The following is a 12,964-nucleotide window of genomic DNA, read 5'->3' on the forward strand; positions in this document are numbered from 1 at the left end:
TGGAGCTATATACAGGAAGTACCAGTACCAGATCAATGTGGAGCTATATACAGGAAGTACCAGTACCAGATCAATGTGGAGCTATATACAGGAAGTACCAGTACCATATCAATGTGGAGCTATATACAGGAAGTACCAGTACCAGATCAATGTGGAGCTATATACAGGAAGTACCAGTACCAGATCAATGTGGAGCTATATACAGGAAGTACCAGTGCCAGATCAATATGAAGCTATATACAGGAAGTACCAGTGCCAGATCAATGTACAGAGAGATACAAGGTATTTGAGGTAGAAATGTACATGAAGGCAGGGTAAAGTGACTAGGCATCAGGATAGATAATAATAAGGTGTTTGAGGTAGATATGTACATGAAGGCAGGGTAAAGTGACTAGACATCAGGATAGATAATAATACGAGTAAGAATAAAGAACAAAAAAGCAGCAGCATATGATGAGTGTGAAAGTGTATGTGTGAGTGCGCGTGTGTATGTGTTTGTGTGTGTTGTGTCGGTATGCGTGTGTGTGTGTTATGTCTGTGTGTGCGTGCATGTGAATGTGTGTAGTGCATGTGAATGTGTGTGGGTTTTGTATATAGTGTGTATAGTCTTGTGACTGTGCATAGAGTCTGTGACAATAGGGTCAATGCAGATAGTCCAGGTAACCATTTAAATAACGATTTAGCAATATTATGGCTATTTAGTAGTCTTATAGCTATTTAGCAGTTGTATAGCTATTTAGCAGTCTTATAGCTATTTAGCAGTCTTGTAGCTATTAGGCAGTCTTATAGCTTTGGGGTAGAAGCTGTCTCGGTGTCCACCCTATTGAAATCAGCTGGGTAAATCATCAATGTAAATATGGTGAACATATAGTCTTATTTCAGCTGTCTGAAGAGAACACAGCCTTTTGACCTCTGATATGTTTTGCATCGTAGCCTGGTGCAGCACATGAACCCTTTGGCTGGAGACAGACATCTAGAGACAGACTAGAGACAGGCGTCTAGAGACAGAGGTCTAGAGACAGACTAGAGACAGATTAGTGACAGACTAAAGACAGACTAGCGACAGACTAGAGACAGACTAGAGACAGATTAGAGACAGACAAGAGACAGACATCTAGAGACAGACCATAGACAGACTAGAGACAGACGTCTAGAGACAGTCTAGAGACAGACTAGAGACAGACTGGAGACTGTCTAGAGATAGACTAGAGATAGACGTCTAGAGACAGACTACAGACAGTCTAGAGACAGACTAGAGACAGACATCTAGAGACAGACCATAGACAGACTAGAGACAGACGTCTAGAGACAGTCTAGAGACAGACTAGAGACAGACTGGAGACAGACTGGAGACAGACTAGAGACAGATTGTAGACAGACTAGAGACAGACGTCTAGAGACAGTCTAGAGACAGATTAGAGACAGACTAGAGACAGACTGGAGACAGTCTAGAGGAAGATAAGAGTCAGACGTCTAGAGACAGTCTAGAGACAGACGTCTAGAGACCGACTAGAGACATACGCCTAGAGACAGTCTAGAGACAGACTAGAGACAGACTAGAGACAGACTGGAGAGTGTCTAGAGACAGACTAGAGACAGACGTATAGAGACAGTCTAGAGACAGTATTGAGACCGACTAGAGACAGACGTCTCGAGACAGATGTCTAGAGACAGACGAGAGACAGAAGTCTAGAGACAGATGTTTAGAGACAGACTGTAGACAGTCTAGAGACAGACTAGAGACATACATCTAGAGACAGACCATAGACAGACTAGAGACAGACGTCTAGAGACAGTCTAGAGACAGACTAGAGACAGACTGGAGACAGACTGGAGACAGTCTAGAGACAGACTAGAGACAGACGTATAGAGACAGTCTAGAGATTGTCTAGAGATAGACTAGAGATAGACGTCTAGAGACAGACTACAGACAGACTAAAGACAGACACCTAGAGACAGACTAGAGACAGACTAGAGACAGATTGTAGACAGACTAGAGACAGACTGGAGACAGTCTAGAGGAAGATAAGAGACAGACGTCTAGAGACAGTCTAGAGACAGACGTCTAGAGACCGACTAGAGACATACGCCTAGAGACAGTCTAGAGACAGACTAGAGACAGACTAGAGACAGACTGGAGAGTGTCTAGAGACAGACTAGAGACAGACGTATAGAGACAGTCTAGAGACAGTATTGAGACCGACTAGAGACAGACGTCTCGAGACAGATGTCTAGAGACAGACTAGAAACAATCGTCTAGAGACAGACCAGAGACAGATGTCTAGAGACAGACTAGAGACAGACTAGAGATAGACTCCTAGAGACAGACTAGAGACAGACGTCTAGAGACAGACTAGAGACAGACTAGAGACAGACGTCTAGAGACAGACTAGAGACAGACGTCTAGAGACAGACTAGAGATAGACTAGAGACAGTCTAGAGACAGTCTTGAGACAGACTAGAGACAGACGTTTAGAGACAGTCTTGAGACAGACTAGAGACAGATGTCTAGAGACAGTCTAGAGACAGTCTTGAGACAGACTAGAGACAGACGTCTAGAGACAGTCTAGAGACAGACATCTAGAGACAGACTAGAGACAGACTAGAGACATACGCCTAGAGACAGTCTAGAGACAGACTAGAGACAGACTAGAGATAGACTAGAGACAGTCTAGAGACAGTCTTGAGACAGACTAGAGACAGACGTCTAGAGACAGTCTTGAGACAGACTAGAGACAGATGTCTAGAGACAGTCTAGAGACAGTCTTGAGACAGACTAGAGACAGACGTCTAGAGGCAGTCTAGAGACTGACATCTAGAGACAGACTAGAGACAGACTAGAGACATACGCCTAGATACAGTCTAGAGACAGACTAGAGACAGACTAGAGACAGACTGGAGACAGTCTAGAGACTGACTAGAGACAGACTTGAGACAGACTAGAGACAGACGTCTCGAGACAGACTAGAGACAGACCAGAGACAGATGTCTAGAGACAGACTAGAGACAGATGTCTAGAGACAGTCTAGAGACAGACTGGAGACAGACTGGAGACAGATGTCTAGAGACAGTCTAGAGACAGTCTTGAGACAGACTAGAGACAGACGTCTAGAAGCAGACTATAGACAGATGTCTAGAGACAGTCTAGAGACAGACTAGAGACAGACATCTGGCAGATTTCAGCTCAATCCCCTTATTTCATCTCTTTCTTGTCATCCAGACGGAACGAGAGAGCAGGGAGGAGAGAGGGGGAGAAGAGGGGGCGGTTAGGGGTCAAAGAGAGAAAGAGAGAAAGAAAGAAGGCAAGCAGAGAATGGGTTAATATTGCTTGGAGCTGAAAGGACCGGAGATTAAATTTGGCAACATCACGCACGCACACACGCACATGCACCCGCACGCGCTCACGCACACGCAGGCAATGTTACAAATAATACACAGTAAGATGCCATAGCATCTTCTGGCCGAAGTACACTCTTGTCTACTTGTTATTATCTGACATTGGCAAATCAACAACTACACAATGTACTCAAGGTCACATCGACCTTGGCGAACTATACTGAAGACCACATCGACCTTGGCGAACTATACTGAAGGTCACATCGACCTTGGCGAACTTTACTGACCATAAGCTTATCTTGACCACATGCTGTCATATTACAGACAACCACAGCTCACAGTGACCCCAGTGTAGCTGGGAGAGCTTCCAGGAAACATGTTGCAGAGGTGGGGCTAACATCATCTGCCAAATATTTAACCTCAGTTGGTGAACTTTTTATCTCCTCAAAGAGTTGCAGATGTTGCTTTGAGGCAGATAACATTTGTAATGTAGACACAGTCTTGTCCACTGGTTCTAAAATCAGTCCATACAACTCAAGGCTGGATCACTAGTGTTACTTTATTCATTTTTAAAAACACCTCCCCACCTGATTACAAAAAAACACCAGAAAATACACCAGAATAGTGTATTTCAAAGAGAAATTGTAGCCTACAAATAGATAGGCCTATTTATTCCCTGTCAATGTCCATGATTGATGCAGGGGTCATCCAGCACATGCAGATCCTCCCCAAAACATTGTGGTCCCAGTCAGTTGGTTTTATTTATTTGCCCTCAACATCGCCTTGTACCCAGCGGTAGAAGTCAGGGGACTTGCCAGGACCCGCCCTGTACAATCAACAGCACCGCACGGAGTTGACAAGTGCGCCCTCCCCCATCAACGTCGTTTGACATATAGCCATCGTTACAGGATTCGCCTCTGGCAGTTTTTAAAAAGGCAAGCTCAAAGCCACATATTATACTGTATGTGTAGAAAACGTGCGGGGAGGACAGCCTACAGAGATTGGTTATTCTACAAGACAATCCCTGCTTTCTTCTTCTTCATTTGGAGACAATTAATGTGCATGCGTAAAACGACAATTGAAAGCCCAAAAGGAGAAGACTCGGGTTATTTCGCTGTGGACAATCTAAACTCGAATATAAATGGACATTTGACACAATAAAGACAGAGTGGGTGAAGAGTGGAACCTTAGCATTTGATACAGTGATTGAGGGACTTTTACGCACGCAGGCAGTGGCCACCTGTGGATGGTGATTCTTTCAAGGACTTTTGCCCCAAAACCCCAATGATCGAAAGCATTGCAAGCGTTCCATGCAGTACACATTGTAGTTGATTATAGTTGTTTTATGTTTGTAATCGTTTTCATTTGAAACAATATGCTGATTAGTTTTTCACTCCTGGCAACGCTTCTCCTAAGCGAGTCGGGTTGTTTGGGCTCGTTCGTACCGTGCGAACCGTGTGACCAGAAGGTTATGTCGATGTGTCCTCCAGTACCGGTGGGCTGCCAGCTGGTGAAGGAGCCTGGCTGTGGTTGCTGCCTGACTTGCGCGCTCCCCGAGGGACAGTCGTGCGGGGTGTACACGGGGACTTGCACGCACGGGCTCCGATGCCTGCCGAAGAGCGGGGAGGAGAAACCGCTGCACGCGCTCCTCCACGGGAGAGGAGTGTGCGCAAACGAGAAGATGTACAAGCCGCTGCATCCAGGCAGGGGTAAATATGAGTCTTCATTTACTGATTTATCATTTTTTACCGTTTGTATTTCTTTAAAATGTTCAATATATATATATCTTTATTGGAACTACATCGGCAGATTATCCCATTTGTTAGACACACACACACACACACACACACACACACACACACACACACACACACACACACACACACACACACACACACACACACACACACACACACACACATAAAAACACCACACCCTGTAGTGTATTCCAAATATACCACATGTATTGCCAAGATTGTTTGATTGATAACACAAGGGCATCATCTTGGCATGAGTGACCTAGTGCCTGGTACATGAAACAAGGTGAAGAATTACAAACATGACAAACATTTTAGAGCCTCCTGAGCTCTTTAGAGGGCTATTTGAGGGACAGTCACTGTGTCTGACGCATTAGCACTTAGTCAGCGGGTTTCTCAAGTGTCACGTTCTTTCACAGGGTTTCCCCCAAGCTTTAGTTTTCATTTTCTCCCCTGAAATTTGTTGAAGAGAGAGGGATCAGCATTTTACCCTCCTCCCCCTCAACCCTCCCTCTCTCCATTGCCATGCCCCCCCCCCCCCCCCCTTCCTCAGCTTCACCTGCAATAAGTAATCTCTACATCTTTCTCTGGCTAGATTTCTTCCTCCAACTCTTTCTCACCTAAGTAATTTCTCTCTCCCCTCCTTCACCAATATCCTTTCTCTATCTCACTCTTTCTCCTTTAAATCCCATCTCATTATCTCCTTCTCCTCTGCCTCTCCATCTCTCTCTCCATCATCTTTAAGCTGTGCAGTGATTCAGCAGAATGTTAGCCAAGCGTGCCTCTCTGACTGCCAGCCTGCTGCTAGATAAGATTTACCACCTCTTCTCATTTCCTGCAGGGTGTGAGAATTTAGAGAGGACAGAGGGCAAGGGGGAGGAGAGAGCGAAAGAGATAAAGACAGAGCAAGACAGACAGAGAGAGATGAAGAGAGAGATGAAGACAGAGAGAGAGTGGGAGGTAGAAAGAGAGAGGAAGGGGATAAGGAGTCTTTTAGTTACAACTTAATCTGTGGGATTTCGAGAGAATCAAACTCGCCCAGATCAGGAAATACATCATAACCCACTGAATCCCTCAGTCAGCAGCACTGTTAAGATTAGAGAGGGCCAGATTAGGAAATGAGGACTTGATTGGGTTTTAAACTAGGCTATGCTGCCTATGCGCCAGCCTCTGGAGAGAAATAGTGTCAGCGGAACCGGTGGACTGAAGAGGGAATTCTCTTTTCTGAGAATAATTTAGGAAGGATGATGGGAGCGATGATGTCACAAGAGATATTCTCAACCCCTGTGACATACCACTCAATCGCCTGCTTAGCGAGGTATAGTTTAGTTTATTAGGATCCCCATTAGCTACTGCACATGCAGCAGCTACTCTTCCTTGAGTCCAAATGAAACATACAAGTACATGACAAAGTAAAGAACAGTAATAGACAAGAACAACAGAAGATATTACATTCAAATCCCCCAAAAATAAAAAAATAAAAATAAAATTTATATAATATTTTACTTTTATAACTGTTATATAATATGCAATTCTTACAACTCTCATATATTATATTACTCTTATAACTTATATAATATTTAACTATTATATATGATATAACTCTTATAACACTCATATATTACATAACTATTACACCTATTTTATATTATATAACTCTTATAACGCATATAATATATAACTCTTATAACTCTTATATAATATATGACTCTTATAACTCTTATCTCTTACAAAATATATAACACTTATATAATATACAAATCTTATATAATATATAACTCTTATAACTCTTATATATTATATAATTCTTCTAACTCTTAAACAATATATAGCTCTTATAACTATTACATAATATATAACTATTATAACTATTATAACTCTGATATAAAATATATAACTCTTAAACCTCTTATATATTATATAACTCTTATAACTCTTATATAATATATAACTCTTAAAACTCATATGAAATATATAACTCTTATAATGCTTATATATTAAATAACTCTTATAACTTGTATATTATATAACTCTTATGTAATATATAGCTCCTATAACTCTTATATAATATATAACTCTTATAACTCTTACATAATATATAACTCTTATAACTCTTATAATATATATAACTCGAATATATTATATAACTCTTATAACTCGTATATATTATATAACTCTTATATAATGTATAGCTCTTATAACTCTTATATAATATATAACTCTTATAACTCTTATATAATATGTAACTCTTATAACGCTTATATACTTGTAACTCTTATTTTATTTGTATTTTTTAATTATGAATTTAATGTAATTTCTTCTGTTATAGGAAAGACACCAAGAGACAACACTAATACTATTTGCACACTATTCATATATACATATTGTTAAATACAGTACAGTTAAATCTTATATATTGTATAGCTCTTATATAATGTAAACTCTTATACATCTTAAATAATATATAACTCTTATATAATATGTAACTCTTATAACTCTTATATATTATATAAGTCTTATAACTCTTATATACTATGTAACTCTTATAACAATTATATAATCTATAACTCTTATAACTCGTCTATAATATATAACTCTTATAACTCTTATATATGATATAACTCTTATAACTCTTATATATTATATAACTCTTATATAATATATAACTCGTATAACTCGTATATAATATGTAACTCTTTTAACTCTTATATAGTATATAACTCTTATAACTCTTATATAATATATAACTCTTATAACTTGTATATAATATATAACTCTTATAAGTCTTATATAATATATAACTCTTATAACTCTTATATAATATATAACTCTTATAACTCTTATATAATCTATAACTCTTATAACTCGTCTATAATATATAACTCTTATAACTCTTATATATTATATAATTCTTATAACTCTTAAACAATATATAGCTCTTATAACTATTACATAATATATAACTGTTATAACTATTATAACGCTGATATAAAATATATAACTCTTAAACCTCTTATATATTATATAACTCTTATAACTCTTATATAATATATAACTCTTAAAACTCATATGAAATATATAACTCTTATAACGCTTATATATTAAATAACTCTATTATATAACTCTTATGTAATATATAGCTTGTATAACTCTTATATAATATATAACTATTATAACTCTTATGTATTATATAACTCTTATAACTTTGTTGTAATGAAACATTCCTTATGCTTATAGATCTGTCCCTGCTGCATATGGTCTATCTTTAGTCAGTGTTAATATCTTTATGGCAGATGAAGTGGGTTGCAGAAATATGCATGTAGAGATGTGGACATTTGGATTTGGCAAGATCCAGGGATTCTTGCCAGTTTTATAGGAGCTGTTCGCATTTGTCATTCACAGGCAAGGGGTAGAGAGAGAAATGAAGATAGGGGAGGAGAATGAGAGAGAGAGAGAGAGAGAGTGAGAGGTGTAGAATGCTGTATGTTCATTGGATGACCCAGTTTAAAAGTCATGTCTTCCATTGCATTTGCCAAGCATTGACTTGAGAGGTATGTTGCATTGTCATGATAGACCACAGCACTCTCTTGGCCCTAATCCAGCTATGTCACAGTTTACATTTAGCTCCCTCTTAGCTCCAGCTACAAGCCAGGGACTCTGCAAAAGGAAATCTCCACCTCGCATGCAACAACTCCAGTGTACAACTACAGAACAAATCTTGTATACATACAGTATTAACTGATTCATGGCATTCATCACTTCAAATATTATATGGAGTCAATTCAACGCCATAAATGAGTAAATATGTACACAATATTTGTAGTTGTCCAGTTTAAAAAGAGAGAGTGTTGGAAGAGAGGCAGGAAAGAGTGAGATAGAGGGTGGGAGCAGTGGTGTAAAATGCTTTAGTTTTTTGGGGCATTTGTACTTTACTTTACTATTGCTATTTTTGACTACTTTTACCTTTACTTCACTACATTCCTTCAGAAAATAATGTCCTTTTCACTCCATACCTTTTCCTTGACACCCAAAGGAAGTCGTTACATTTAGAATGCTTAGCAGGACAGGAAAATAGTCCAATTCATGCACTTATCAACCGAACATCCCTGGTCATCTCTACTGCCTCTGATCTGGCGGACTCACTAAACACACATGCTTTGTTTGTAAATTACGTCTTAGTGTTGGAGTGTGTGTCTGGCTATCCGTAAATTTTACATTTTAAAAACAAGACCCTGGCTTTCCATAAATAAAAAAAACTTTAAAAAATGTTGCCATCTGTTTTGCTTAATACAAGGAATTTGAAATTATTTATACTTGTATTTTTGATACTTAAGTATATTTTGTAAATGATGTCTGAGTGTTGGAGTATGCCCCTGGCTATCCATACATAAAGAAATTAAAATGCAAATGATGCCGTCTGGTTTGCTTAATATATGGAATTTGAAATGATTTACAGTTTTACTTTTGATACCTAAGTAAAACCAAATAATTTTAGACTTTTACTCAAGTAGTATTTTACTGGGTCACTTTTACTTAAGTCATTTTCTGTTAAGGTATCTTTACTTTTACAACTGTATGACAGTTGGGTACTTTTTCCTCCAATGAGTGAGGGAAAGAGAGAAGAGGATCAGTTTAAGAGAATGGAGAAATGCTTGTAAATGGACCGTGGCGAATAACTCCCTTAACCACTGACTGACCATGTGAGAAGTAGGCAGACATTGTATGAGTCAGCTGGAGATTTCTTGATTGGGAAAACCTCAAGGTCTCCTTCTAGTGTTAGGAGAGGCTCTGTCTAAACACGCTGCCTCTCTTCAACTCTTTTCCTTCATCTGCACCGATGTGGAAGACCTTGACAGTATTCCACTCTTCCTACCTCCTCCTCTTCATATTCCTCCTCTTCCTCCTCCTTCTCCTCCTCTTACTCCCCCTCTTGCTCCTCCTCCCCTCCCCCTCCTCTTCCTCCTCCTCTTCCTCCTCCCCTTCACCTCCTCTTCTTCTTGCTCCTCTTCCTCACCACCACCGCAACCACCATCATCATCCTCTCTGACTCTCTGTCTCCCCAGATGGTTATTCTCCAGAGGAAGCTATGCTAGCAGAGGTTCCAGAGTCCCTCCTGCCCCAGGCCAAGGTGCCTCTGTACGGGGGCAGAGACCACATCAGCAGCCGCAAGGCTCAGGCCATGAGACAGGCTAAAGACCGCAAGAGACAGCAGGCTAAGCTCCACTCTGTCAGCAGCCTTGACTACTCAACCATCGCCCTGGACAAACTGCAGCCTGAGTTTGTAAGTTGAACAACTATACAGTGAATACACAGACAAACACGCAGACACACACACACACACAGACACACGCACACACACACACACACACAGACACACGCACACACACATGCCATTCTTGTCCTAAACTATGACCCTGTATGTGTGTAGGGACCCTGCAGGAGAAAGCTGGACGGGATCATTCAGAGGATGAAAAACACATCTAGAGTCCTAGCTCTGTCCCTATACCTTCCCAACTGTGACAAGAAGGGATTCTTCAAGCACAAGCAGGTACCCATGGACTATTCTATCCTATACTATTGTATCCTATTCTATTCTATTCATTTGATCCTATTCTATCCTATACTATTGTATCCTATTCTATTCTATCATATTCTATTCATTTGATCCTATTCTATCCTATACTATTGTATCCTATTCTATTCTATTCATTTGATCCTATTCTATCCTATACTATTGTATCCTATTCCATTCTATCATATTCTATTCATTTGATCCTATTCTATCTTATTCCATTATATCTTATACTATTATATCCTATCCTATTCTGTTGTATCCGATTCTTTCCTGTTCTATTGTATCCGATTCTATCCTGTTCTATTCTATCCTTTCTATTATAACCCATTCTATTTCATTTCATTGTATTCCTATCCTATCCTATTCTATCCTATTTTATTCTATCCTATTCTATTTCATTGTATTCCTATCACATTCTATCCTATTCTATTTCATTTAATTGTATTCCATCTTATTCCCTGCTATTTCCTCTCCTCCTGCAGTGTAAACCATCACGTGGACGGAAGCGGGGGATCTGTTGGTGTGTGGACCGTTTTGGCGTGCAGCTCCCTGGCACGGACTACAGTGGAGTGGACATCCAGTGCAAAAACCCAGAGAGCAACAGCAACAAAAACGAATGAGAGATGGCCAATTTGGTCACCTGACATGAGCCAAGGCCCGCCTCCCTTTACCCCTACTCCTGCAAATCATATGTACATGCAAAATATGCAAAAAGCCAATCAAATCAGGAAAGCAGAGCACAGATACAGTACATACACATGGTTTTAAACTATACATCTACCTATACTGAGATGACCTATAACCTCCCTTTGAAGCACATATAACAATGTTCTCTGATTTAAATTATATTAGATTCTGTTTAAACAAAATGTTAAGGCTAAAGAGTAAAGCTCATCTTTTTTCACCTACTGTATGTTGTTATCGTGATGTTGACAGGAACTCTTTACTGGGGAGCACAGTAATCTGGGGTCGTATTTAAACGTAACTCTGTTCTCTTGGTCCAAAAGTTTGTCCCTTCAGAGCACTTCCCCTACAAGAGAACCTCAGTGACTGAAAGTACTTTATTGTCTGAGTTTGGGTCCATGTCCTTATATGTCTTTCTGAGTGCGATGAGATTAGCTTTTTTCAGTCCTGCCTTTCTTCCACTTTGTCTCCCAGATTGTTCTGAGTTGAGGGTCTTAAGAACTAGTAACTGCTCGTATACAGTAGGTTGTTACAGAGTAGTTACAGTAGCTATCTTAATAAACCCATCAACTGCTACTTCTGATGGGTTGTGTCTCAATATAGTTTCATGGGGTGACCGTATGAAATGACTGTGTGTGTGTGTGTGTGTGTGTGTGTGTGGCTCCTATACTTTCTCCTTTAGTAGTCTGTATTGTGCCTTACCTTCCGTGAAGTATATAAAAAAGATCACCTCAAAAACACATCATGACAGTCATTTGCTTGTTTTGTCGTTTATAAACAACAGCCAAGAAAGTACAGGTGCTTTGAAAAGTGACCCCTGGAAAGGTGTGGCTCTTTGGGCTTCTATGGAAATCTCAGTGCCTTCTCTCTCTCTCTCTCTCTCATGACTTTCAATCCAGATTTACATCCAGATTATCAGGCCTTGTCGTGGAACGAGGACATTTTAGCAGTATGTGGATGTGGAGATCGGTCACGGAAGGCCGTGATGATACTTTTTGATCCTACGTCCCGTTTGTGAACATGTTAAATCAGACGTCAACTGATTTTATTGAAGCTCAAAACATTTGCCAGATATTTTGTTGACATTCCTTGAAATAGACATCCCTTTTTTCAGGGTATGGTAACATGCCAAAAGCTTTGACAGGGGCTGTGTGTACAGCCTATGCCTGCCACTAGAATGCATAGGAGACTTGGAAAGGTTTCTCAACTCAGTCTTAAGCTTGCTTGTATGAAAGACCATGAAATCCCAAACATTCCATATTCGTGATAAAAAAGCATGTAGGAAACTAATAGGTAACAGTTTACTCAAAGCCAAACGGTACAATGCTTCTTTGCTGCAATTTACTAACAGGCTGAAAATAGCTGTTTAGTCAGGGTCCATCAGAGACGATGGTAAGACGTTATAACAGGGTCATACATGCTTATGACAATTCTTACAATGCAATAATGCAATACCTGTTGGCTTTAAGTGAAGTGTTACTAACAAATCTATTTATTCACTGTGTAATTGATATATTTTAACCTTGTCATTTTTGTAACGACAAAGCATTTATTTAAATAAAGTTATGTATTGATGTATGGGAAGGTTTGTTATGTCTTTTGTTTGCTCTAT

General features: G+C 39.5%; 1 protein-coding gene across 1 annotated transcript; it reads left to right on the forward strand.

Moving 5' to 3' along the window:
- Nucleotides 1-3,816: 3,816 nt before the first annotated feature.
- LOC139412872 (insulin-like growth factor-binding protein 5) lies at nt 3,817-12,936 on the forward strand. Its single transcript, XM_071159665.1, has 4 exons — nt 3,817-5,045; nt 10,157-10,374; nt 10,522-10,641; nt 11,151-12,936. The coding sequence occupies exons 1-4, from the start codon at nt 4,712-4,714 to the stop codon at nt 11,286-11,288; spliced, it is 810 nt and encodes a 269-aa protein (XP_071015766.1). The 5' UTR covers nt 3,817-4,711; the 3' UTR covers nt 11,289-12,936.
- Nucleotides 12,937-12,964: the final 28 nt, after the last annotated feature.

Source organism: Oncorhynchus clarkii, chromosome 7, assembly GCF_045791955.1.
Source record: "Oncorhynchus clarkii lewisi isolate Uvic-CL-2024 chromosome 7, UVic_Ocla_1.0, whole genome shotgun sequence".
Classification (NCBI taxonomy): Eukaryota; Metazoa; Chordata; class Actinopteri; order Salmoniformes; family Salmonidae; genus Oncorhynchus; species Oncorhynchus clarkii.

What these genes read in the sequence shown, in the direction of transcription:
- LOC139412872 (XM_071159665.1), top strand. Translation starts at nt 4,712, where the DNA reads ATGCTGATTAGTTTTTCACTCCTGGCAACGCTTCTCCTAAGCGAGTCG. An exon ending in ACAAACTGCAGCCTGAGTTT is followed by an intron (nt 10,375 to 10,521) that starts GTAAGTTGAACA and finishes GTATGTGTGTAG; the next exon opens with GGACCCTGCAGGAGAAAGCT. An exon ending in GATTCTTCAAGCACAAGCAG is followed by an intron (nt 10,642 to 11,150) that starts GTACCCATGGAC and finishes CTCCTCCTGCAG; the next exon opens with TGTAAACCATCACGTGGACG.